Source organism: Vicugna pacos, chromosome 7 (assembly GCF_048564905.1).
Source record: "Vicugna pacos chromosome 7, VicPac4, whole genome shotgun sequence".
Classification (NCBI taxonomy): Eukaryota; Metazoa; Chordata; class Mammalia; order Artiodactyla; family Camelidae; genus Vicugna; species Vicugna pacos.
In genome coordinates, this window is record NC_132993.1 from 79,298,067 (window position 1) to 79,324,192 (window position 26,126).

Below are 26,126 nucleotides of genomic sequence, written 5' to 3' on the forward strand. Positions count from 1 at the left end.
CACTATTCATTGTTTCCATAATTATTATTGTTCATAATTATTATTCATTATTCTGTCAAAATTATTATTCATAAGCTTCCATTATGGACAAGGCATTATGCTAAGTTTTTTGGTTGTAATAAAGATGCAACAGTAAGGCACCTAACCATGGAGCGTGTCTAACGGGGAGGTGGCGCGACTTAATGCTGTGATCTTGGTCTTCTCTCTTTCCTCCCATTGCCTTTCACAGAATGAACGCTCAATAACCCCAGGGACTTGGCAGGCTAGAGTTGGCGGGAAGAAAGGAGGGGGGTCTGAGCTGTGTTATACATCCTTGGGACCACAGAGAACTTCTGAAACCAGCTGGAGAGATTTTGGTTCATCCATCTGCTCCCGTTTGTTCAGTTACCCACAAACCCTCCAGCACAGACCACCTGCGGGGGGCTGAACACGCCATTCCAGTGTGTTTGCTTTTGTTAAAGGTTCAGGTTTATGCCTTCTCCCTTGGCTACCGGAACGACATATCTCTATGAGACCCCAGCTTCTCTATAAAATGGTGCTTCTTTCGTGTGGACGCCTGAGTTGCCTTTTAGTCTGCTTTTCTTTGTCTAACCCAAGACATCACATCTCTCCCAGGGTGTCTTTTATAGGCTGCGCTTTCCTAAACCACCGAAAAGTGCTGCTTTCCAGATTCCACTTCTCACTTTACCTGCTCTGCCTGAGTGACCTCTCCTCTGTTCTTAGCTTTAATCATCCTGCAGGTGTGGGTAGGGAGGGCGATAGGAGGAAATTCCATCTCATCTCCAGCCCACACTTTCTCCTGATGAGCTCCATAAGCATGTGTCCTGCTAACAGCTGGGCATCTTCAAGTGCATCTCCCATGGGAGTTCAACCTGACTTTGTTCAGAGCCCAGAGTGAACTCATTAACTCCCACCTAACCATCTCTTCTTCTCTCTCAGGGAAGGACTTGGATCCCCACTTCATCCAAGCCAGCACCTTGAGTGTCAGCCTCACATCCTTCTCCTAACTAATTCAACAGGCTCCAATTCCTGTGGATTCTGCCTCCAAAATATTTCTTGACTCTCCTCCTACCTCCTCATCAGGTCCACTGCCTTCCACCTTCCTTGAATGCCACCTCCTGTAGGATTTGGAGTGGATCTCCAGCCTCTCTGGCCCTCTGTTCTCTCTTCTGTGAAGTGAGGTTGCTTAAATGCTAAAATTAGGACATCACTTGGAAAAGAAACACTCCAGTGTCCATTCATCCACTCATTCCTTTCTGTTTCATCCATTCGACAAACACCTGAGATTACAAAGATCAATAACGCATAGTCTCATCACTCGAGGAACTGTTACCAGTGTCTAGAAAGAGAACAAGGAATAAATAACACGCCACAACTTGGGCAGGAGGAGCTGTGAGAGGGAGCACCAGCTGGCGCTCCTAGAATGCCGCTGGAGGCACGTCCATCCCTGACTTCCCGGGTAGGAGCCGCTTCCTGGAAGAGGTGGTACCTGAGCAGAGCTGAGCTCAAAAGGACGAGCAGGAGTCAGCCAGGAAGAGTGGGGTACAAACCAGGCTGTAAGACTGGGTCATAGAACTCTAGGTGGAGAGTGAATGAAGACAAGAAAGGCGGGGAGGCGGTGGGACATCACAGACAGTCTCATAGCCTGAGCCCTCCAGACTTTATCCTCAGAGGAAGGGTGTAGCAGGGTGAAGACTTGATCAGATCAACCCTGGGGTCCTGGGAAGCTGGGTAGCAACAGACCAGAAACAGGAAGACCTGGTATGACCATCTCCCTTAGACTCCTTTTGATGTAAGAAGAACCCTGCGTCTCCATAATTTTCAGCAGTTTAATAGGCTGGAAAGTGAAGCCTTCCAATCGCTATACCTTTATCTGTTTATCTTACCACACTCTTATCCTGAGCTGTGTCACGTTTATGGGGTTGAGATGTGGGACACAATCTTTTCTTAAGTTTCTCGGGCTTTCATTCTCCTGTACGGATTTGTTCTTGACTGTAATCCAGGCGACATTTTCTTTCTTTTTTTTTTTTTTTTTAGTATTTCTTATTTATTGTTATATTATTTAATTACTTTATTGTGATAGTGGTGATGGGGAGGTAATTAGGTTTATTTATGTTTAGTGGAGGTAGTGGGGATTGAACCCAGGACCCCGTGCATGCTAAGCATGTGCTCTACCACTTGAGCTATAGCCTCCCCACCAGACATTTTCTTAAGGAAAAAAAATGCCCTTTTGCAGTGTGTTATCTGGCAGGATTAAAACAACAGTGGGGCTGGCAGCTTCTGTAGGTGAGTAGGTTATATCCTGACCTGCTCCCTCGCCGTCCTCACCACTCCTTTCTTTAGTTCCCTTCCCTGGTGATGAGAGGAATGCACACTTGTTACACAAACGTGCAGAGAACAAAAAGAAAAGATCACTGTCCTTCAAAGTAGGCCGCAGCATCAGTGGTGACAACTTCGTCTGTTTCCTCCTACTTTTGCGTTTATAATTTACATAATTATGGCCAAATTGCTTATATTATTTAAATTCTTTTAAAAAGTCAGTTTAAGTTTATTATAGAAATTTTGGATGTCCAGAAATGTATGTAAGTCAGCAGTTTATTTCTTCAAGTCTTTCTGATTTGCGATATGTGTATCTTTCATTTTAAAATGTTTATCAAACATGGTCTTATAGTATATGTGGATTTTCATTACATATATGCATTTACTTTATACAATATGCATGTACCATGTTGTTGTAAACTATATAAACATAGTTGTTTTGCTTTCTTTTTTTCAATTTTTAATTGAAGTCTAGTCAGTTTATAGTGTTGTGTCAGTTTCTGGTGTACAGCATAATGTTTCAGTCATACATATACATACATATATTTTTTCACATTTTTTTCATTATGGCTGGCTGCAAGATATTAAATATAGTTCCCTGTGCTATACAGTAGAAACTTGTTATTTATCTATTTTACATATACTAGTTAATATTTGCAAATCTCGAACTCCCAGTTTGTCCCTTCACACCCCCTTTCCCCCGGTAACCATAAGTTTGTTTACTATGTCTGTGAGTCTTTTCTGTTTTGTAGATAAGTTCATTACAGTGTCTTCCTTTTTCTTTTTTTAGATGCCACATATGAGTGCTATCATGTGATATTTTTCTTTCTCTTTCTGACTTATTTCACTTAGAATGATAATCTCCAGGTCCTTCCATGTTGCTGCAAATGGCATTATTTTGTTCTTTTTATGGCTCAGTAGTGTTCCACTATGTACACATACACCACAACTTCATTATCCAGTCATCTGTTGTTGGACATTTTGTTGCTTCCATGTCTCAGCTATTGTAAATATTGCTGCTGTGAGCATTGGGGTGCATGTGTCTTTTCAAATTGGAGTTGCCTCTGGATATATGCCCAGGAGTGGGATTGCTGGATCATAGAGTAAGTCTATTTTTAGTTTTTTGAGGAATCTTCATGCTGTTTTCCACAGTGGCTCCACCAGACTACATTCCCACCAGCAGTGTAGGAGTGTTCCCTTTTCTCCACACTCTCTCTAGCATTTATCGTTTGTGGACTTTTTGATGATGGCCATTCTGACTGGTGTGAGGTGATACCTCACTGAAGCAAGATTTCTTAAGGCAAGTTTTAGTGTTTTGATTGATTCTTTGACCATATGAAGGTATTATCTAACAATTTTAATGGAGTTCTGGCATATATATTATTTGCCAACGACATTTTCTGATTAGTTTCCTGTTACATTAAATAATCTACAATCTTTGGACGATGCATAGCACCCTGTAATGTGACATCCTTCAGTTACACTTTTTTCTTTTCAGGCATTAGGGTTAATTTGGGGGTTGCTATAAATGGTGCTACCGTGAATGAACATCCGTGCACAAAAATTTCAGTACATACGTTTTGTTTCCTTAGGAAAGTGATCGGTCGATAGCGTGAACACTTTCTCAGTGGTGTGTGTTCTGCCCATGTGTCCTGGGCTCTGTGATGGCTCCTCCTGCCTGAGATCTGAGACAGCAAGCAGATCACTATTTCAATTACTTGCTGTCTCAACCCAGCTGCACATTATTATTACTGAAGGGGGCTTTTAAAAGCCTGCTGTCTGGTGGGGAGGGTGTAGCTCAAGTGGCAGAGCACCTGCTTAATATACATAAGGTCCTAGGTTCAATGCCCAGTACCTCCATTAAATAAATAAATAAATAAAAACTTAATCACCTCCCTCATCAAAAAAAAAAAAGTCTGTGATGAAGTCTGGACTTCAGTAAACAAAAAGCGTGAGATACTCTTGAAGAACCTTCACTCGGCTCATAGTGGTGGATCTCAAAAAGGAGTAGCAATTTCTTCTAGCACTTTTGAGTTAATTGTTTTGTAAAAGGCTAATTTTTTTAAGGTCATAGAATCGTGGATGCATTCAATGATCACAGATACCCTTTACTGAATGCCTCACACTGTATGTATTTACTCCTTCCTGGCAAGCATAAAGTAAGTGTTACTTATGTCCATTTTGCAGATGAAACGGAGGCTTAGGGAAGTTAAGTGACTTACTTGAGCCTGCCTAGGTAGTAAAGACACACCAAGAACTTGAGCCAAGTCTGCCAGGCTCCAGATCCTGTGCCCTAAGAAACTTGCCGGTCTGCTTGTGACTCAAGAAGTGATTCCTCTCCTCACTGGGCTGCTTCAGTTTACTGCAAATTGAGATGCTGCTACACTGCTGATTGCTTTCGATTTGCGCGTCTTGCTTACAAAGTGTAGCATTTGGATTGCGTTTACTCACACTATCTCCTAGCACCCCCTCCTGGCCATTGGCAGCATGTCATACAAGTTATATTCCCCTGTATCGGAGCCCCAGAAAGTGATGTCTATTAGCAGCAAAAGACTCAGCACAGTGAATGAAAGGGCCCTAGAATGCAAAAGCAGGGAACCTGTTTTTCCAATTGTATTTCTAATGTGCTTGATATCTTTAAGCAAGCAACTCCTCCTCGCAAGGCCGCCATTTCCCCAGCCCCTAAAAGAGAGGAGTGGGTGAAGTTTTTGATCTCTTCCAGTTCCGATCATTTGTTGACACTCCGGATATTGTATAACAGGTGTGGCAAGATGAAAAATGGTAGCTTATCCTTAGAGTTTTCATCCAATAATCACACACACTGCTTCCTTCCTTTTGACTTGATACTACTATTCTGAGTGGGCTCCATGACAAAAACCTATGAATTCCTGTGTGTTGGGAAGCTATGTGTAGCTACTGGCTTTGTTACCCAGTCTGACCACTACATGAGGCACTTACTGCGGCAAACTCATTTCAAGCTAATGCAGAGGAAATGCTCAAGTACCTTACCTAGAAAAGATGTAAGCACTGAGGCTCGGAGAGAGCCCATGTGCACAGGCTTACACACACACGTGCACACACTGGTACATGTATACAATTACAGTAGGTACGAAAAGCTACATTATGCTGATTCTTATAGGTAACTGGTTCTGCCTCTGTCTGGAAAATAAAAGAGAAGACCTTTAGTAAATCCAGATATGCATGCAAAATAGAATTCTCTTGTGGAGATTCAGAACTTGCCATCTGTCTGTACCACTTCCACTATGCTGTAACTTTATTTATAATTTTTAAATATCTTAATGTCACATGGTTTTTAAAAATCACTAGGATGATCAACAACATACTTACTATGCCTGTCTCTGAGGGATATGGTAGCTGCCTCTGGTTTGGAAGACGTCTTGGCTAAAAACGAGATTCTCATGCCTTCTCTCATCTTTGTGTCCCTGAGCTCCCCAGGGCTTGTAGTGATGCCTGAATCCAGTTTCTTTAAACGTGGAAACGTACTCATTCTGGGTTTGCTTTAATTGCCCTGGAGAAGAACTTTGCCTTGAGGGTGAGGCCACCTTTCAGGACCAATGCACAATGGCCAGTACCAGCCAGTGTGCACGAATTTCCCGTAAAGAAGGAAAAAGCTGTGTTTTCTACAACCACTGAAGAAAATGAACAAACGCTCTTTGTGTTACCCTGATCTTAACTTATCAGTTGAAACCACTCTTGAGATTGAGGGGAGATGGGTTGTTGAAAATTAAGTCGCAAAGCTCAAATGCGAGATTTGGATGGCTTGTCCTGAAATTAGCATTCTCTGAGTGTCTCCATGGTACATAGATTTTGCTTTCTTTTTGTTTTTGCTGAATTTTTTAATCTTACTTCTCATTTTGGGGGGTTCATAGTTTTCAGTTTCTAGCGCAGTATCATCATTAACTTGTGCCAGTTTACTACATGGCTTTACGTATTTGATATTTATTTTATTCTTTTTTCCTCTTTTATTCCCGATTCCAGTCCCGTCATGAATGCTCGATCTATTATGTGTGATGTGTGTCCTTCAAGCTTATGTGTCTGTCAAGACTAGAGAGCTGTTTGTGAAGAATGTATTTTTGCATTGATGTAAGTGGCATCCCCAGCTTATCACCTACGTCTGTACATCCGTCAGCTCACCTGGTTCCTGCTCCTCTCTGCTCGTCAGCAGCCACTGAGCTGTTTCCGTCCATCCCCCGGCGACGGGCACTCCCACTGCTGCCCCCTCCCGGCCGTCACCGGCTATGCGCTGACGGACACCTGCTGCCGCACCACCTAAGCAGTTCCCTGCGAATGTAATCCGGGTTGCTGGTCACAGGGAATACACCTGCATATGTTCATTAAATGCCGCCAGTGCTGTGTAACCTGACATTTTAATTTTTACCAGCCAGTTGGCTACCAAGCAGTATCTCATTAGTCTATGAGATTAGTGGCTCTGGTCAGATTGTTAGGAAGCTGAAAGTCTCTTTTTGTGCTTGGTATCCACTGATGTCTCCTTCAGAGACTTGCCTCTTTGAGTCTCAGATACAGCAAAAAGGAGGTTCGGTAGGAGAGGGTTAAAGCATATGTTAGAGCCAGGCTGCCTGGCTCTGGCGTTTATTGGCTGTGTGACCTTAAGTGAGTTTCTTCATATCATCCAACTGCGAAAAGTAAAAGCAGCAAGTGCTTATAGGTTAGTGAAAGTGAAATGAATTAATATATGCAAAACACTTAGGAGAGTGTCTGGTAAATAACAGACATGCAATAAATGCTAGTTATTATTATACTATATATCATTACACTATATATTATATAATACTAAGCATATTATTATACTTCTTACTATTTACAGTAATTTATTGTTATAAACATAAAGATAAATAAAATAACATAAACATAATTAAACTATTAAAATTATATTATGATTATACTAATTATTATTATTAGTTTTCTGTTGACCTGAATGAGTTTCTGTATTTTAGATATTTATCCTTTGTGAGTTTTGCCTGATACAAATACCCTCAGCAAATCTATCATCGGTCAACTAATTCTGTCTCAAGTATCTTTCCTTAATTGGAAATTCAAAATTTTGTAGTCAGATTTTTGTTTGGCCATACACTCTGGGTACTTTGAAGTCTGGGTTAAGAAAATGTTCCCTTCTCCAGTTATTATAAGAGCATTCTATAGTTTCCTCTTAAGTTGAATTTCAGATTAGGGGTTGGAGTTTCAGGACTTCCCTGAATTAATCACTCAGTCTCGTGTTCCTTTGCTTGCTGTACTTGTATATAAGGTCCTAGAACAGATTCAAGATACAGAGAAGGTTGGGAGAGAGTTTATTGGTTAGTTGGGGAAACAAAAGGTTATGATATTTTTATGCTGAATTCAATAAGCCGAGTGGGTGCGGACAGAGGCGTGAACTGGTGGAGAAAGCTCCATTGAGGAGGTGAGACTTCAGTTGTGCCTTGAGGGAAAGGGGAGACACAGAGGCAGACAGGAGAGGGGTGGGCATTCTGGAGAGGGAGGTTACATAAGGGGGTGAGCAAAGCAGAGAGGTGCAATGGAGGGTGAGATGGGACAGTGAGGAGACTCCTCTGAAGACAAGTATTGGTGAAGACGTGGGGGGCTTTGAAAGGGGATTCAGTATGTCATACAAGGGAGTTCATCATTTGTGTGTGTGTGTGTGTGTGTGTGTCAGAGAGAGACCAACCAAGAGGGGAGTGGTGCTAACACTGACATCAGTGTAGGTAAAATGGGGGGTGGGGGATAAACTAGGAGGAAGGGAAGTAGAGTGACAGTGGGACAATGAGCATCAAAAGGGTCTTCCTAGGCAGCAGTGAGGACCACTCCCAGATCGGGTAGCAGGGATGAAAGTGCACAGTAGCACAATATTTTGAGGGAAGAAACAAACACAGGTGTTTGTAATCTGGAAAATATATCGCAGAGGCGAGCTCCCATGTTTCCAAGCCCAGGGTTCTGAAGAAGGGGACCCCTCCCTGGGGTGCCGCAGCCGGGTCTCCAGAGCAGTTCCTCAAGCACAAGGTCTTAGTCAACGTGGGCCTGTGCACAGTAACTGACACGCAGCAAGAGCTTGACAAATATTTAATGAAGACATGAACGTGTGGACTGGGAAGCCACAGTCAGACACTCCAAGGAAACCTTCTCTGGACAGTGGAATACAAACCACGGGGTGGAGATCGGCGTTGCCCTGCCCCACGCCCCACTCCAGTACTCGCTGGAAGAAACAAGAAAGGTTAGTAGAGGTGACAGAGAAGGAACCACCAGAGAGGTGGGGAAACAGGGAAAATGAGCATCTTGGAATCGCAGAGTTTGGAGGAGTTTGGAGGCACCATCAGATGTCGCAGAAACCACTCGGTGGTCACTGGTGGGTTTCTGGAGAGCAGAGCCCAAGGACACTGAGTCTGATGGTATCTATTAACGGAGGAGGACATAAGGGCACCGTGCCGAGGACGAGGCACCCCTGCACTGCACTGGTTTTCCATGGCATTAAAAGTCCTCGGGAGGTGTTTGCCCAGAGCAAAGGGCAGGCGCAGCCTGGTGGGTTTGGGTTGGGGGGCACGTGACCTGGACCCAACCCACAAGAATGAGGCAACCTGAGTGTTGGACCTGAGACCACAGGGGACTAGGCATTAGCTGGATTTCAAGAATCCAAGTTTAGATATTCTTTGAAAGAACTTCAAGGTACCTGGCCTGCCCCTCTCAGTTTGCATAGATTTCAGGGCTGTATCTCAGCTACCTTTGCAAGTGGAAAAGTATGTGCTGCTATGCAGCAAGCTTCAAAGAGGATCACCAACGAGCCACAAAGTATTTGGGTGGACGATCGAGCTTATTCCAGCATATTTAATTCGGGTGTTATGCAAAAATGTTGCAAACCCATTTGAGGAAGGCTGCCGTGAATAGCCAGGGCTCGTCGCAGCCTGGCCGTGGTGACAGGATCATCACAAAGTGGGAGCGAGGACGAAGAGGACCACGTGCTCTCAGTTTTCTAGGTTTGCAAAAAGAATGCCAGTCACCATCTTCTCCACGCAGCTACCAAGTGTCCCATGCCATTTATCCGAGTCCCAGGACGAGGGTATGCCCTGCTGGGAAGGCAGCAGCTACACCACCCCGCAAGGAAACTGTAATGGGCTCAGCTCCAAGGTCTGGCACACAACATGCATCAGGTTTTTAGTCAGGTTCCAAGTAAAACTCAGAAGGCAGCTCGAGCTCCTGCTGCTCCTAGCAAGGCCAGCCAGTCTACTTCCAAGGCATGGAGGTGTTCACGTAGTTTGTGTGGAACCCAGTGCTCAGCCTCAATCATCTTTAAACTCGTTGATTTCTTATCATATCTGTGGTTTCCCCAAGGTCTTTTTTCCTTGAATGGGCCATCAGAATGGGCCATGGGGCCATGCTGGGATTCTCCTTATAGTCTGAGTTTAGGCTTTTTATGTGCTGAAGGACGACACAGAATTCTGAAGCTGCACCCCCTTCACCTGGCAGCCCAAGACGTGATGGGTGTGTGCGTCTGGCTCACTCGAAAACTCTCCTGGCTTCGTCAGAAAGAGCAGGCCAAGGTGGAGACAGAATGACAGCATGGTGCACGGAGCTCTTCCCATCCCAGGGGCCCTAGTGATGCTGAAATACCGTTAAAAGTCCAAATTGCCAGAGGGCTTCACCTTGCAATTATACGCATCACTCAATCTACACGTGGGTAGGAATGCCAGATGGGTGTATGTTAGTAAGAACCATGGGCCTGCTTTACTTGACTTTTTGAAGGTCCTTTGAACTATCTGAGGGTCTGAGTGCCACAGCGTTTGTAAGAGAAAACTTAAAAGATGAAAAGGAGGTGAGGGGACTGCTTCTTGGGTCAAAGTCATTCGTGATGATCCAGTTTCCCTGGAAATTAGCTCCTGGAAAAATCTCGGGTCAATAAGAGCAATTTCCCTATGAACACTTAAACATCCAAGTCAGAAATCCACCCAGAGAGTTCAAACCATGAATCATTAATGCATACCACATTGACAAGTCTAATGATGCCCATCCTTGATCAGCTCATATCGTGGGCAATTATACTGGCCGAAGAGAATTCAACTGAAATAGAAATTTTCAATCGAAATCAATTGAAAGGGTTTTGTTTTAAGAATTCTCTTCTATAAGCAATGGTCCAGTGAATCGACTTTTCCATGCCACCTAGTCTATTTTTCTGATGTACCTCCAAACATAAGCATGTCAGAAAGCGACCCAAAAATGAGGCTGGGGTGAGAAGAAATTGCTGATTATGAAGACGGTCAGGTTTCTGTGCTACACAGACGGGGCAGCCACAGCCGGCACCTCGGGCGGCGGCGGGGTGGGGGGCTCCCCCCACAGCTGTTATTTGTGCTGTAGTGATTGCCGGGCAGCAGGGACCACCGAGTGACCAGCAATGACTGGGATGAAGGGGTCTGGGGATGGGAGGCGTGCTATGGAGCACAACTGGGGGACGGGAGGGGTGGGGGTTCAAGCATATTTCGGCACAAATAACAACTCCAACATACACTGTTGCAAGCAGTGCGTTCGACTGAAACAAGCTTTTCAACACAAACGACTCATCAGAAGGAAAGTAAGGTCGCTGCTGGAGCTTACCAAAGGTTTATTTGGAATGACACAGCACTGAAAACATAATCGTTACAGATGACTTGTGGATACAGCATACATCACCTACTCTTATTTCAGGACGATCGGTGAAGATGACTTGCATAAATATAAAGAGGTGGAAATATATAGGAGCTTTTGGAAATACTGTTCTTTGAGGGGGATGGATTTGAATGCCCCGCCATCTAGCCAATCTCAGAAAGGCAGAAATTAAGACAATTGAGCGGCTGATCCCAACTCGCCGACCTCCAGCCACAGAGGCCGCACAGCGAGACCATCAGTCAGGCTCTGCCTTCCCCAAAGCGGCAGCAGCTCTGACGTGCTATTCCGTCATCGCATCCTGAAAAAATGCACGTTACGAACACAGATACCGTCGACTGTTTCGGCAATGGGGGTGGCTGGTTTTGCCCGGAGGCAAAGCTGCAACTGTAATGCCAGACAGAATAAGAGCAATGCATGTATCAATGACACTTGAGCGGCAAAGAGCTACCATGGAAGGGGGGGGCGAGTGACTATGCGTATGCAGCCTTGTGCATACACATAGACCCGGCAGTGATGGGAACTAGCTTGTGTGACCGTGTGTCCATATAGAGAGAGAGAGAGAAAGAGAGGCGTCTTGGAAAAGAACACTGAAAACTTTTGCAGCAGTTTCGTTTTCAACACAGTAAAACGTGAAAGGGGGAGAGAGCGCGTGCTCACACCTGCGCACGGGAGTAAGAGAACCTCGTCTTACAGGACAGTGCGTCACGTCTTCTGCAAGGCAGCCACTCAACACCACACACTTGGCGCAGAGAAATTAAGGTTCTGGTCTGGAGGAAGCTACTTTAGAACTGGCGGGAGGAGGGGGAGTCGAGTACACGAGTCTTCACACAGCTCGGACAAAGCACAAAGAAACCTGTTATCGGTAACGTGGGAACCAGTGAAGAGTTTTTCCTTAATTTACCTTTTTTTTTTTTTCTCTCTTACATGTGTTTGCATACATGCTCCATTGATATAGCCTTCCAAGCTTCGTCTGGCATCAGTCTGTAGATCATTTAGAGTGTAAGGGCAAAAGTGAACTCTTTAGGTTTGCACAAAGGTTTAAAAACCCGGTCATGAGGCTCTTTCTACGATACTTTTGGCCCTAATCCAGGCGCCGGGTGAAGTTCTCCGGAAAGAGGCCTTTGTAGGTGGCCAGGTCTCTGTACTGAAGCCAGTCTGATTCCTTGACTCCTACCAGCCAGCCTGCATCCTGCAAGACAGAGACAGGGCTTTCAGAGTCCCACAAACCACTGGAAAAATCTGCACAGGCAACAGTCAGTAAAATAATTGGTTTCATTAGTGTTGTGGTCTTGCCATGAGGATGTCACGTTACGTGTAAACTGCTGTGCTGAGCTCAGTGGGAAGGCTTTTCCCAAACAAGCTGTTAGCTAAAAAAATACATATTTGAAAGGATTTATTGTATGCATATAGTTAATTGAAGGTTAATATTAATATTGTAATTTTGTATAAAGGATAATCAATTGACACTAACTGGATTATGACATAAGTTCTTAAAGAAGAGGCAAAAATTAGAACTCTAGCCAGTGCAAGAGGAACACTGTGTGAAAACGTCACACAGGGGAGAGCAGAGCTCAGTGGTAGAGCACGTGCTTAGCATGCACGAGGTCCTGGGTTCAATCTCCAGTACCTCCATTAAAAATAAATAAATAGGTAGATAAATAAATCTAATTACCCCCACCTCTCCAAAAAATGTTTTTTTTTAAAGCCAAATCTTAAAAAAAAAAAAAAAAGTCACATGCTGGAACTTTTCCTGTCCTGTGGATCACAGTGAAAAAAGGCTTGAGGACCCCTGGGTTGGAATATAGTGCTGACAAGGCCATGGAAAGTTCTTTTATTTCATCCTCAGCCGCTCACTTCTAAGCAAGAACGCTGTCTGCCAGCTCTCAGCACCTAACTGAAATAAGCCACCACACACAAGGCTTAGCGAATACTAACAGCTTGATATGTGTCGCCTCTTACCACTGTCGTGTTCGTGGCTGCTGTTGACGAATTTTTCCAGTTTATATAAACGACAGAGCAGTCTGATGTCAAGACATTCTCGCTGGAAACCTTCTTAGAGCTTTATAAAGTCATAAACATCTATTGTATAGGTAGGTATGCGCTCATAAGAATAGAGACAGCCGCAGAAAGGTTAAAGAACCCATCTACGTGTGGGCAGACAGTGTGGGAGACCAGACGTAAAACTGAGAAACTGAGGCTGCTGTCTGCCCTTGGCCAACTCGAAGTAAACAGAGCCCAGTTGGGAAAGCAGAGTTGCAGAAATAATATTAGACATACAGACCGTATGAAGCGAAACTGGGGGAAATGACTATCTTTATTATGTTAACCAGTCCAGGACAGAGACCCACTTCAGATGAGAAATGACCGGATTTAATCTGAGCCAATCCCCAAGAGAGTTCAAGTACATCAGATAAAACGAGGTCTCAAAAATTAAATAAAGAAGCTGAATACATTCCCTCTTGATATGATCTGAGACCATAAACTGATGCCGCTACAGAGACGAGAAATATACTCATTTAGACAGACCAATTTTGCAAGGCAGAAAAACATAACATGGAGGAAAAAAATGACTCCATAAAAATAAAAATAACTGATAATATCCCAGCTGATGAGGGAAAGTGTCTTCCATAAAATTATGATGTTATGTATGTGAAGGACAAAGTTATATTTAGAGTAAAAGATGATCACTAAGTATCTTCTACATGTCCAGTGGGCACATAAAAGCTCATATTTTCCTCTCAAGTGTCTACATTTGACTGTATTTACAGCGACCGAAAAATCTCCTGGAGCCAATTGGACTCACGCATTTTAAAATAGTTTCAATCAAGACAAAAATAAAGGGCACAGGGAAATAGATACAAGATCTCGTGGTAGCTCACAGCGAAAAAAAATGTGACAAGGAATATATGTATGTTCATGTATCACTGAAAAATTATGCTCTACACTGGAATTTGACACAACATTGTAAAATGACTATAACTCAATAAAAAATGTTTAAAAAACAAACATTAAAAAGACAAAAATAAAGGGCTGGAACCCACCCCTAAACAAGACCCAGTCCGACACATACATTCTGCAATCCAGCGTACAAAGTGGAGAGTAATAGTCAGTATCAATCTTTAGCTGAGGAAAATATAGAAAATTAAATTCTAACTGCTTAGGCTATGCTGGAGACAATGGTAATGGCAAAATAACCCGTGTCAGACAAAGGCTTTTGCATAAAGCCATTCTAAATACTAAAACAAGTACAGCCCTATATACATATGGATACATATATGCAACTATCTATACAGAGAAACGACTTACAAAATATATAATATAAAATGTTTATATATTGGAGTGGTTATAGGTAACGGGTTTGTGCATATATAATGACTATTTGAAGGCACTGAGAATGACCAAAAGCAGGCAGAAACTCGGGGATGTATAACCCTTGAAGCTGCCCTGGGTGAGATCTATGTAACTAAAGATTTCCCTCGGAGGGTTATCCTCAGTCTGTGTGATGCAGGGCATCCAGGGGAGAGATTTTATGGCTTCCAAAGCTGCCTTTTATGGAGAACATCCTGAGAATACGAAACTACAGAGGTGGGTCCCCTCTGTATATTTAGACAGAAAAGCTCCCCTGGAATCCTGAGCTGCCCCCCAAGCTTAATTCATGACAGGGACTCTAGGAGCAGCAGGAAGGCAGGAAAAGCTGAGTAGACATTTAAGCACTGCCAATAGAGGGGAGGCAGAGTTTTGAGTTCAAATGCCTGAAAGTTAGTGGGCTTGATAAACCCTTCAAGATTTCTATGGAAACCTCAAAGGAGAATGCCTTAGAGGTAGAGACAGAGTCCCAGGACTAAGAATTCAGACTAAGGGGGAGGGTATAGCTCAAGTGGTAGAGCACATGCTTAGCATGCGTGAGGTCCTGAGTTCAATCCCCAGTGCCTCCTCTAAACATAAATAAATAAACCTAATTACCTTCCCCTCAAACATTTCTTTAAAAAAGAAGAATTTAGACTAAAAGAAAAAGGCAAAACTAAAACAGATCCAGCCTAACAAAGTATAAAACAAAATTCCATGGATCCAAGGTATTTATCTAGTAATTTAAATGTTAGAAGAAAAAGAAACATTCTTCAGAGGAAGAAAACAGAATCACTGAGACTCCACAATGTCTCATCCACTGTGCCCAGTATTCATTAAAAAAAAAAAAAACAAAAACTACCTGATACGAGAAAAAACAGGAAAATATGACCCAAAGATAAAAAGCAATGGAAACGTGCCCTGAGATGGCCCAGCTTTGGGAATCAGCAGTAAGAAAATTAAAGCAGCTAGTATCAATATGTTCAAGTACTGAAGCTGAAAGATGGTAATAATATCATCTATTTGTAGAAAAAAGACACAATATATTAGCGTCCCAAAAGAGGCACCCGAAACACCGAGTTAGTGATGTGTTGTGGTCTTACGCCCTTTCCTTGCATCTCAGAAAGTGGAGCTGGCTTCAGGAAGTCACTGTGCCCAGCTGACCCTCAGGAAAAACCACAGCCCGCAGTACCTTCCACCCTCATCCTTTACCTGGTCAGCTTCTGAGTCCGAGGGCACCACCAGCACCACATCACCCCTTTGTAAGGTAAGCTCATCAGAATTTGCTGCCTCGAAGTCGTGCAATGTTTCCACCTGCGAAAGATTGTAAGATAACTGATCACTTTTAGAAAGAAAAGGAGACGTCCAATCAAAGTCTCTCAGCCAGATCATCAGCAGGCACTCTTCGAAGCATCTCCACACTGGATAGAAAAGATGAAGATATGGGTCACACCCCAAAAGAGGCCTCTGAAGACAGAAAGGAAATCTCTGTTTACTTAAAACATCTAAATCCTACAAACTGATACCGAGACCATTTGGATGTATATTTAGTAAAGCAATGCCTTCTGCAAGAGCTAAAATGCAGTGGATTAATTAAATTTTAGCTCATCATATTTTTGTTAGAGATTTGCACTTTATTGTCACTGATGCTTTATTACATTTTTTTTCAAACCTGAACTAAAGATGCCTAGTGAAAAGTTCCTTTAACCCCAGCTTCTGTAAAAGAATTAATAATTGGGAAAACCATCACTTGCATGTTATATGGGAATTACTAGCTAATTAAACCCTGTGATCAATTTCTTTCAAATAAACTTCCTTCTCTATTTTACCCTTTAAACCATTACAATCTGTTTCTGTTCTTTCTCTTTTTCTGTTTTTTAATTGAAATACATTTGACAAATAACATGGTACAATTTAAGTGCACACCCTGTCAATTTGATGCACTTATATATCATAACATGATTGCCCCTGTAGCAATATGAGCACCTCCATCACATTTATAATTATCATTTCTTTTTAGCTGTTGGGTTAATTAAGCTCTAGTCTCTTAGCAGGTTTGATGATTATAATACAACAGGGCTGTCTGCACTCACCGTGCGTCAGACCTCTCGGGTTTCTTTACCACTTGTTGCAAGTTTGTACCTTTAAACAACATCTATCCTGTCTCCCCACCATTCTTCCCCCTTTTTTGAAACATTTCTTTAAAATCTGATTATAGAAAATTTTTAAAAAGCAAAAGGAGAAAGACTACTCTAAGGAACCCCCACGTGCTCACCACCCAGCTTGAATAACTATTAGTCACGGCCAGTTTTATGTCTCCCGTGTCCCCTGCCTCAACCCCACTGCCCAGGTTAAACAACCGGCTTTTAAACTGTGTGTTCTGCATACGAATCTTAACATTAGCCCAGCTAACTAGTCCACGCAGACCTGGAAATGACTATCTCCTCTCCAAATTCATTTTTCTGATGAGAACACCGAAGCCCAGCAAGCGGGGAAGTCCAATTCCTCCGCCCGCAAGGCAGCCAGGGACGGAAGCTGGGGGCCAGCCTGGCCAGAACACGCCTTGAGTGGCACCCGCCCCCGTGACTTCGGGTCCTCTACTCAGAACAGAACACGGTGGGGCATATCCTTTCACGGGCCACAGGTCTAGTTTTGGTCTCCACATTCCTTCATTCATGAATCCATTAGCCCCATCCGTCCCCATCGGAGGAGACAAGGTAGCAGCTACTTTCTAACGAGCAGAGAGAGAGAGAAGAAAAAGAAAATGACTGTGCCTGTTCAGTCCCACCCCCTCCCCCCTCCCCCTGACAGACACACAGACATTTAATACTGTTTAGAAGGAAAGGAGCTGAATGTGGAAACACAAAATCAAATATACAACTTAAAATTCCAACTATATTCTGTTAGGTAGGAGTATCTGCCTTTAACTGCTGGCTTCAGTGTTTTTAGATATTTACTGGGGTTTTGGTAAAGACTCTTCAGTTTGCGGAGACTCTAAGTAGCCATCCCATGGCCTCTTGGAGCAAAACCTTCTTCCCATTAATTTTGTTTCCTTATCATAGAAGTTCATTAATACATTTATTCACTTACTTTTTTCCCCCAAAGATCACAGTTACATTTAGGCTCATGACCGGATAACATCAAGATACAGTATAGCCGTGAGAACATTGCTGCATATTTTGTACGATATCAAAGAACAGGAGCTCTTACACCAACGATGAGAATTTGTAACAGCACATACATGCTGGAAGGATTCATTTAACCCTACCAATTCTACATCAACAAGATACCCTGCGCCCAGGGAAAAGAAGGTCCACAAGAAGCGTGACCATAAACGCTTACAGCAGCTTTCACAGGCCACCTCTAGGACTGATGGATGATGGTTACCAATGCGGTCTTGAGACATGAGACCTAATGAATATTCAAACGAAGTAAAGATTTCTGTCAGGTACGGCATGCCTTTCACCACCAATAAGACATAATCCAACCGTTTGCTGAATACAGAAAAAGTTCATCATTTCGCAGTGTGTTCTAGGAACTCCGATGTATTTTAAACGAGAGAAGCTGACCGTGGAAGAGTTCACGGTTGTGCACAGGAGTACTCACTTCCTTTTAAAATACTGACTGACCCCCGCCTCCGTGCCACGCGCTGCGACTCGGTGCCGGAGCTGAGTGGGTGGTGTCCCTTGCTCTCCAGCGGGGAGCGCGCGGTGATGCCAGGCCCCGGGCTCCGCGGGGAGCCAGGAGGGCCCCCGGGGTGGACGCCACCCACCCGCCCACTACCAACGGGCATGTCGTTTGCCCTGTGGCGAGCTCCCTTTCGTTATAGGTTGTTACAATACAGTAAGTTGTGACGGTCCTTGTCTGTCCAGCAGCATGGGAGTCTTGCCGTGTTACATACAAGGGATGCGGGATGGAGGCGGAAGCAGCAGAGGGAACAGATACAGCAAAAAGGCAAGAGGAGGAATCGGAAAACCACAGGCTGGTGCCAAACGGTCTCAACGCAAAGGAAGGGCAAGTGGTCAGCGGGTTAAAAGCTAAGAACGGTGCAGACCTTGTAGAGGAAGCCGGGAGGCACTTCCTGGGAGGCCCCGCTGGCCGGGGCCGCGTCCTCCCCCGCCTTCTGCGCCGAGGGCAGCTCCGGGGGCGGCTCGCTGGTGGGGCCCGGGGGCGCGGCGTCTTCAGTCGCCTCCTTGGACTCTGCACCCGCGATTACTTCGTGCTCTCCCTCCCCTTCGTTGTTGGAGGCGGGCTGTATGACGACAGAAGGGATGACCTTCTCCTGGGGGGAGAGAGACGTGGTGGTGCGGGGCCTGGGGCGGGAGCATCCTCCTCCACGCCACCCGTCCCCCTCCAGAGCCTCACGCCTGCTGCTCCCCACGCCTTTCTGACCTTTGGGCCCCCCCGCCTTGCAGGACCTTCCTCTAGGCATGGCCTCCTTGAACAAGCAGGCAGTTTGGTATGAGTGAGGTTTCCGTGGGAACTGGGAAGAGGGCTAGGAGACTTCGGGGAGACAGGCTGAGTTGTGACCGGGTCGGGGACAGCCCTGCAGGGGATGCAGGGCTCCAAGGACGCTCCCATTTCTGCCTGGTCCATTCTTGTCCCACTGAAAGTAGCCCTCGCTTGAAACTGACATTTAACCTGCTGATTGCTCTTCTCCTTGAAATCATACTGTTGGTAAAGATCCAGCCTGTGTTTGGAGATAATCTACCTGTCCTGCACTTGGTGATTGTCATCGGAGCCCACCCTGCCACTCCAAGTGTCTTGGGGGAAAGAACCAGAGGACCAAGATCTCCCTCTTATTTTTTTAAAAAAAGATGAGCACAGAGGGGACTTTCACTAGCATAATGCAAGCCTAGAGATCAAGTTCTGTATTCTCCCAGTTACCAGTGAACACGTGCATGTCCTTTCTTTTGGAGGAAAGGATACAGTCTTCCAACAAGCATGCCTGTACAGACAAAAATACCCACTGGCATCGTGACAAGAAAGGCAACGAAAAAAGTAGAACAGACTTTTATTTCTCTAAATACTACCGCTACCCGCTCTTTGGAAGGGATCATTCAGTTTCAAGCTTTCAGTAACTCTGGAGAGACTTAGGGAAATTTATTATGAGTCAAATAATCAGGAAAAAGCAAAGCCTAACATTAAACCAACTCTTCACGTTCCTACTTAGAAGACCAGAGTCGTAGGAGATGAAGTTAGAACCACTGTCTTGGCTTTGGCACCTGGGTTTGAGGTCCCACGTTATAAATATCACGTGTTGCCTTTGACCATCTCTCTGATGCCGTGAAGAGCTGGGGCTAACTCCAAGTTCATGTGCATATTAATCACCCACTTCCTTTTGAAAGTGCAACATACATACGGATGGGCCTTTTGTGAAAGGAGCCTGTCGGTGAGTTCAGGGCAGTCTAATAATAATAGCAACCACGAAACAGTAATAATAGTGATATGACTTAACTACTGATACTGGCATCTCACCACATGCCTGGCTCCGCGCTGAGCACATTGGGTTCTTTTCTCACTGAATCCTTACAACGCTATTGTTCTATCCTGTTCTCTTTCTCCTCCTTCCCTTCTCATCCTTTGTGTTGTGTGTGCCTCCCTCTGTTTCTCCATTCCTTTATCCCCTAGTTTCCTTGGCCTCCATCTGTGCTTACATCCAGCTCGCCATAGCAACAGGGGCCGGTATGGAGCCTCGTGATGCTGATATGGACAGAGTGGAGGTACCACATGAAGGAGAGAATGCTCACTCTTTCTGAAAATCGAGTGTTTCTTTTCAGTAGAATGGGGTGCCACAGAATGGCCACAAACCATCCACTATTCCACACCCAAAAGAGTCATCACCATTAAGCAATCGGACAGAACGTTCCAAGGGGTGCCACCTCCCTGGAACTGAATCTGTTTCATGAGGACACATACCTGAGGCACTGCCACTTCTGCTTCTTCCGGTGGAGATCTGTCTCTGTCTACCGCCTCTGTGGCTTCGGTATCCACCTTGGCTTCCTCTAAACTTGCTCCTTCTCCAGCGGGAAGAGCCGCCTTCTCCATCTCTGCTGCCTCCACTGGGGCCCCCTCACCTGCCAGCACCAGGGTGCCCACAGTCACATCCGCATCCGCTCCAGGTGCGATCTGCAACCCAGAAACCAAACAGGCCGTGTCTGTCTCTCCACGGGCCTCAGTAAGAGTCAGACTCAGCCTTTTCATGTCTCTCCCCTCTGCTGAGGCACATCAGATTTTGTGGCTTTCTTTTTCTTTAATTGAAGTCCGTTTACAGTGTTGTGTTAGTTTCTGATATATAGCATAGTGATTCAGTCATACATATACACACACACAGATATATGTTCTTTTCCATTATAGCTTATTACAAGCTGTTGAATATAGTTCCCTGTGCTACAACAGTAGGTCTTTATTGTTTGTCTCTTTATATATAATAGTTTGTATTTGCTAATCCCAACTCCTAATTTATCCCTCTGCTCCCTTTCCCCTTTGGTAACCATTTGTTTTCTATGTCTGTGAGTCTGTCTCTGTTTTGTAAATAAGTTCATTTGTGTCACTTTTTTAGATTTCACGTATAAGTGATATCATGTGATATTTGTCCTTCTCTGTCTGACTTACTTCACGTAGTATAATCATCTCCAGGCTCATCCATGTTGCTGCAAATGAAGATTTCATTCTTTTTATGGCTGAGTAGTATTCCACTGTGTATGTGTGTATCTATATCTATAGATCTATATATACATACATACCATTGTGTATATATGTATACAACTGCTTTATCCAGTCATTTGTTGATGGACATTTAGGCTGTTTCCATGTCTTGGCTATTGTAAATAGTACCCTATGAACATTGGGGTGCATGTATCTTTTTGAATTAGAGTTTCTTGAGGCTTCACTTGTCATGTACTGAAGCCCAGGACATGGGTACAGCAGAGTCTGCCATTTGATCATCAAAACTCTGACGTCTCTTTCTCCTGAGCCCCCAACAGCTAACTTTGCAGTTGGGTGTAGCAAATGGATGGACATGACATACACCACTCCTGAGCCATGGCTTTTAAGGTGGGTGGTCCCCTCCACAAGCTCTTTCTATCTTTGTTGGTTGAAAGCAGATGACAGCAAGGCTAGAGAGGACATCTGAGTGACAAAATGGGAGGAGCCTGGGCCCCATTCTACCTGGGTCATGGAAGAAAGCCACTTACAAGCATCCCGTTCACACAAAGTCAGAACTTAGGAAGACTGCATTTCAGTATGTATGTTAAAATCTACATGGGGAAGGTCCCAGAAGCTAAATCACATTCATGAAAAAAAAATTAGGAAGTTTCTCAATGAGACCTCTTGAGAATGAAGGGAAAATCATTTTTGTCATCAAATATGCATTATAATAACAAATCAAATCAGATTTGGGATCCTTTACTGGAAAAAGCAAAATGGAAGCAATGAGAATTGTGTTTTGAAGGTTGGAAAGAAGTCAAAATAAGAGCATTCGGTAGCATTTAAAACATGCAATAAGAAAACACAGTGCAACCAGAAGTTTCAGTTTTGAGCAGATTGGTTATGGAGTCCAGGTCTGTAACAGGACTGTATCATCGGCAGACCTGAACCGAGAGGATCAAATCAGAAAGACGGAAAAAGAAGGAGAATTTTAGATCAATCTTACATAATACGCCCAGGACATATATTTCAAAAACTCATCTTGCTTTCTGATGTGATTAGCATCAGTCATTTCTTTCCCTCACTGAATAAATGCAACCCAGTTTGTCCTATTAAGTTAGGAAAGCTCTGATGTTACAGATATTAACTGCCAAACCCAGAAAATGGTGATGGAGGATGTCTGCCAAGCGGGCCTCGGACAAGGGAGATGGAGATTATGAGCCTGCAGTCACAGCAGGGCACTTAGGAAAAAAAAACTTCCTTCTGACTCAAATTTATTTTTGCTTATATACATCACCTGTTGAAGAATACGTTTTTTTCTGCAACATTTTACTTTAGAAGTGAAAAATAACGCTACTAGCTATACTATTTGTTATACGGGCAAGTATTACTCACACTCTTAGAAATCTACTTCCCTCTCAGCAGGATCTCTTAGAGGAGGTTCCTAAGGATTCCTAAGAATTCTCTTAGGGGAATCTTCCCTCTCTTAGGAGAACTATGAGGACTTGGCCTTCCACACAGTGTGCAAGGATCCAAAACACAGCCACTAGCCATGACCCAGCATTTATGCCTTTTTTACTCTCTACTCTGTCATTAAAGTGCATGAGTTCAGAAAAAGAATCCTTTCACATGAATTGTAATGGACTTATTTAAGGTGAATTATAAAACGTTGATAATTATTGAAGTGGGGTAACACGTAGGTGGGGATTTATATTTAAATGGCTGAGAATTTCCATAATAAAAAATGAGTTTAAATATTTAAGAGAACCACATCTCCTGTTTTACATAAACACTGGTCTTTGTATGTATGTTACTGTTGTCGTGGTTCAGAAAGTAGGACTTAGAACATAAATTAGGAGGGCATCTTAATTCCAAGAGGAGTGATGAACCATTGTTCTTAGCTTTACTATTGGAGACGTCAGCAAGCTCTCTCCAGGGTACTAAGGACCTAGCAAAGTTTCTTCCACAGCAGGAACTATACATGAAGACAATGTGCATGCAATAAATTTATGAGCCCAGATGTAGAAAGCAAGTTGTGTTGTCACAGTTCTAAGTTATGCACGCTTTCCATCTGTCTGAAAAATCACACCTATGGAGTGCACAGCCTCCTGGTTTTAATAGCTTCAAACCAGATGGGCTGTATATCATACAGACACTACCGGCCAGCAGAGCAGTGGATGCCACTACACACACACACACACACAAATACACACACACACACAAATACACACACACTTACTGTTACAGATAGAAAAGCAGCCATTATGTTATTTGACCAGCTACTCACCCAAGTGATTATATATAAAACCTTACTTACACACATGTTCCAAGCACGTATTATTAGTAATTGGATTTTTACTCTCAACTGAATTGTTATGTCTCCTGAAGTGAATATATTTCTGTGAAGTATTGATGGCGTTGCCAAAAGTAAATTTTTAACTCACTTTAACAAATAGAATGTTAATAATTAGTCCCTGATTTATCTAGAGCGCTCTGTATATCTGCCAATTTGGCTGTATCAGATTTTCCTAGTGCAAGATATACATGTTACCATCTTTCCGTTGCTAAATAATTTAAACAGGCATCATTGGCTGGATCTGATTTCAACCTGACCGTGTGGCTGCTGTGATGACGGTCACCAGCAGGTGGCGACCAAGGGCTCCATCTGTCTGCAGGGACTTGCGCTGACCTAGAAGGAACATACAGCCCAAATTTATTCAGCACGTCAGCAATTTACCTGACCTCTGTCACAAAGGAAGAGAGAAGGAGCAGGCGGAAAATTGTTGATAAGAATGATGGCGAATAAAAACCACCAAAATATTGAAATTAAAGATGCTAATGGAGACGAAGTCTGAGTCCATTAGAAATGAATTCCTATTTCTCTAGCTGAAATGAACACTTTGATTTTACAGACCTGAAGAACACTGCAGAAACACAGTCCACTACCTGTATTCCTTCACGTCTTTCTGTCTTTGTCTGGCATTGTTCTGAAAGTCAAGGGTGTCCCAATTCCCCCTTTTTGTCTGGAATCTGTCCCACATTTTCTGCCCTTACTTAAATATTTCCAATGCATATTTACTGCCTGCAGTACTTGAACAACATAAAAATACAGTGGAAAACAGGAATCTGTTTGCTCAGATTAGGTGTTAGCTCTAGAGAAATCAAGGACAGATTGAAAAGGTTTTCAGTGATAGGGTTCTCTCTTCTATATGATTATTTTTATGCATTCCAATTTGTTAGCTAATGAAGATTTAAGCTCTAAATTTAGTCTTTTCTAGATTCTGCTTGCTACTATAGATGTTATAACTGCTAGGAAAAAAAATCACAATGATTAATGACAGCGTTTGAATATTCCATTGTTATCCAGGGAGACCAGAAGGCTGAAACTACTGAAAGTATCTCAAGTCTTTGACAGTCAATGTTACTCAATTTTGCTCTCTGCTCCAAATTTTCAGAGAAACACCACTATCTCATCTTCTGCCCAAATTGTAATATCTGTTGGCCAAATGGATTTACAGTGAAAAACATCTATTGCAAAGAGTCTAAAAAGAGTTCTCCCTGTCCTCAACTTGTTTACTATAGTATTGGCCATATTAGCTATGAACAAAGCCAGAAAAGCAGCTTGCCAACTGTGTGATTGGACTGGATGAGGACAACTGAAGAGATGCCACAGAGTGAAATTCCATACACCTGTAGGGTAGGCTAACTGAAAATAGGTATTTTTCTGATTAAAAAATAATGGACACAGTGGGTTTCAAAATAATAAAGTAGATAATTTATAGTACCACTTCGATTTATTTATTTTTATTCGTTTTCCATGCACACAGAGGCTTTATCTGTCTGTTTAGTTTACAACACAGATTTGTGTGTTTCTGGGAAAAATTATATGAGTAGGTATATAATACTTTATTGTTTTTTTCTATTTAACAATTTATTTAACAGTTCTATAATTGAACACTAGTTGGTTTCTAGCTTTTTTCTGTGTATTAATATGATGTAGTTTCCTTTTTAAAAATTTAGTATTTTTATGAAATAATGGTCATCAGGGAAAATCTGAAAAATGTGGAGGCCTAAAGAAGAAATTTCCAGGTATATGCATATACCTGGAGAAAAATATAATTCCAAAAGACACATGCACCCTAGTGTTCATAGCAGCACTATTTACAATAGCGAAGACATGGGAACAACCCAAATGTCCATCAACAGATGACTGGATAAAGAAGACGTGGTATATATATACAATGGAATACTGCTCAGCCATACTGCTCAGCCATGAAAAAAAATGAAATAATGCCATTTGCAGGAATATGGATAGACCTGGAGGTTGTCATTCGAGTGAAGTAAGCCAGAAAGAGAGAAAAATACCATATGAGATTGCTTGTACGTGGAATCTTAAAACAAGGACACAACTTACTATTTATAACTTAGATGATTGACTTCCTGAATATGTGTAAGCACATTTGACTGTCCTTTATGATTGAATTACCTCGTTCTGTTGATTCTTTAAAAAAAAAAAGAAGAAATCGAAGTACCTATAATTTCATGACCAATGGTAACACTTTAGAGTCCCTCCTCCCACATCATTTTTCTATGCCCCTCACACACTTGAACTTAACTGGGATTCCTACAATCTCCCCCTTGGTCCCAGCTAGTAGCAGAGGCATCACCTGGGAGTTGGTTAGAAATGCAGACTCTCAGGCCCCACCCCAAACCCACTGAATCAGAATCTGCATCTTAACAAAGTCCTGGGAATCCACATGCGTGATAAGGGAAGCACTGCTTCCTGGACTCTGCCTCACGCTGTGAGCATTTCACAGCCACCTGTCTTGAATCCCCTTGGAATGTATGCACCAAAGGCTGGACTGCTGTCAGAGCAGCAGCAGGCCCCAGAGGACCTGGATGCTTCAGAAGGATGCTCCCACGCTCGTGGGGGGCAGTCGCCTTCTCTCTGGGGCGGGATGGATGAAACTCACATACTTTTCTAGGCCAGGCTCAGTTACTATGCTTTAAGGACTTGTTCATGTCTTGGTTTGTGGAAAAATTCTCCTGGGCTTGGCTAAGACTTCTAGAATAGAGTTCTATCCACACTTGGACCTCCTTTGTCTCTTTAGGTGCAAAGAGCATTAAAGTTAAAAAAAAATACACTGCTA

At 43.3% G+C, this 26,126-nt stretch overlaps 1 protein-coding gene across 2 annotated transcripts in view; it reads right to left on the reverse strand.

Moving 5' to 3' along the window:
* Positions 1-10,910: 10,910 nt before the first annotated feature.
* Positions 10,911-26,126, reverse strand: part of AMPH (amphiphysin) — a 156,284-nt gene continuing 141,068 nt past the window's right edge. For both annotated transcript variants that reach the window (XM_006198527.4, XM_072965232.1), the window contains exons 18-21: positions 20,248-20,457; positions 18,383-18,610; positions 15,541-15,642; positions 10,911-12,172 (exon numbers count right to left, since the gene is read on the reverse strand). In XM_006198527.4, the coding sequence (XP_006198589.2) occupies positions 12,065-12,172; positions 15,541-15,642; positions 18,383-18,610; positions 20,248-20,457 (648 nt within the window). In that variant the 3' untranslated portion in view covers positions 10,911-12,064. The remainder of the gene's footprint in view (positions 12,173-15,540; positions 15,643-18,382; positions 18,611-20,247; positions 20,458-26,126) is intronic.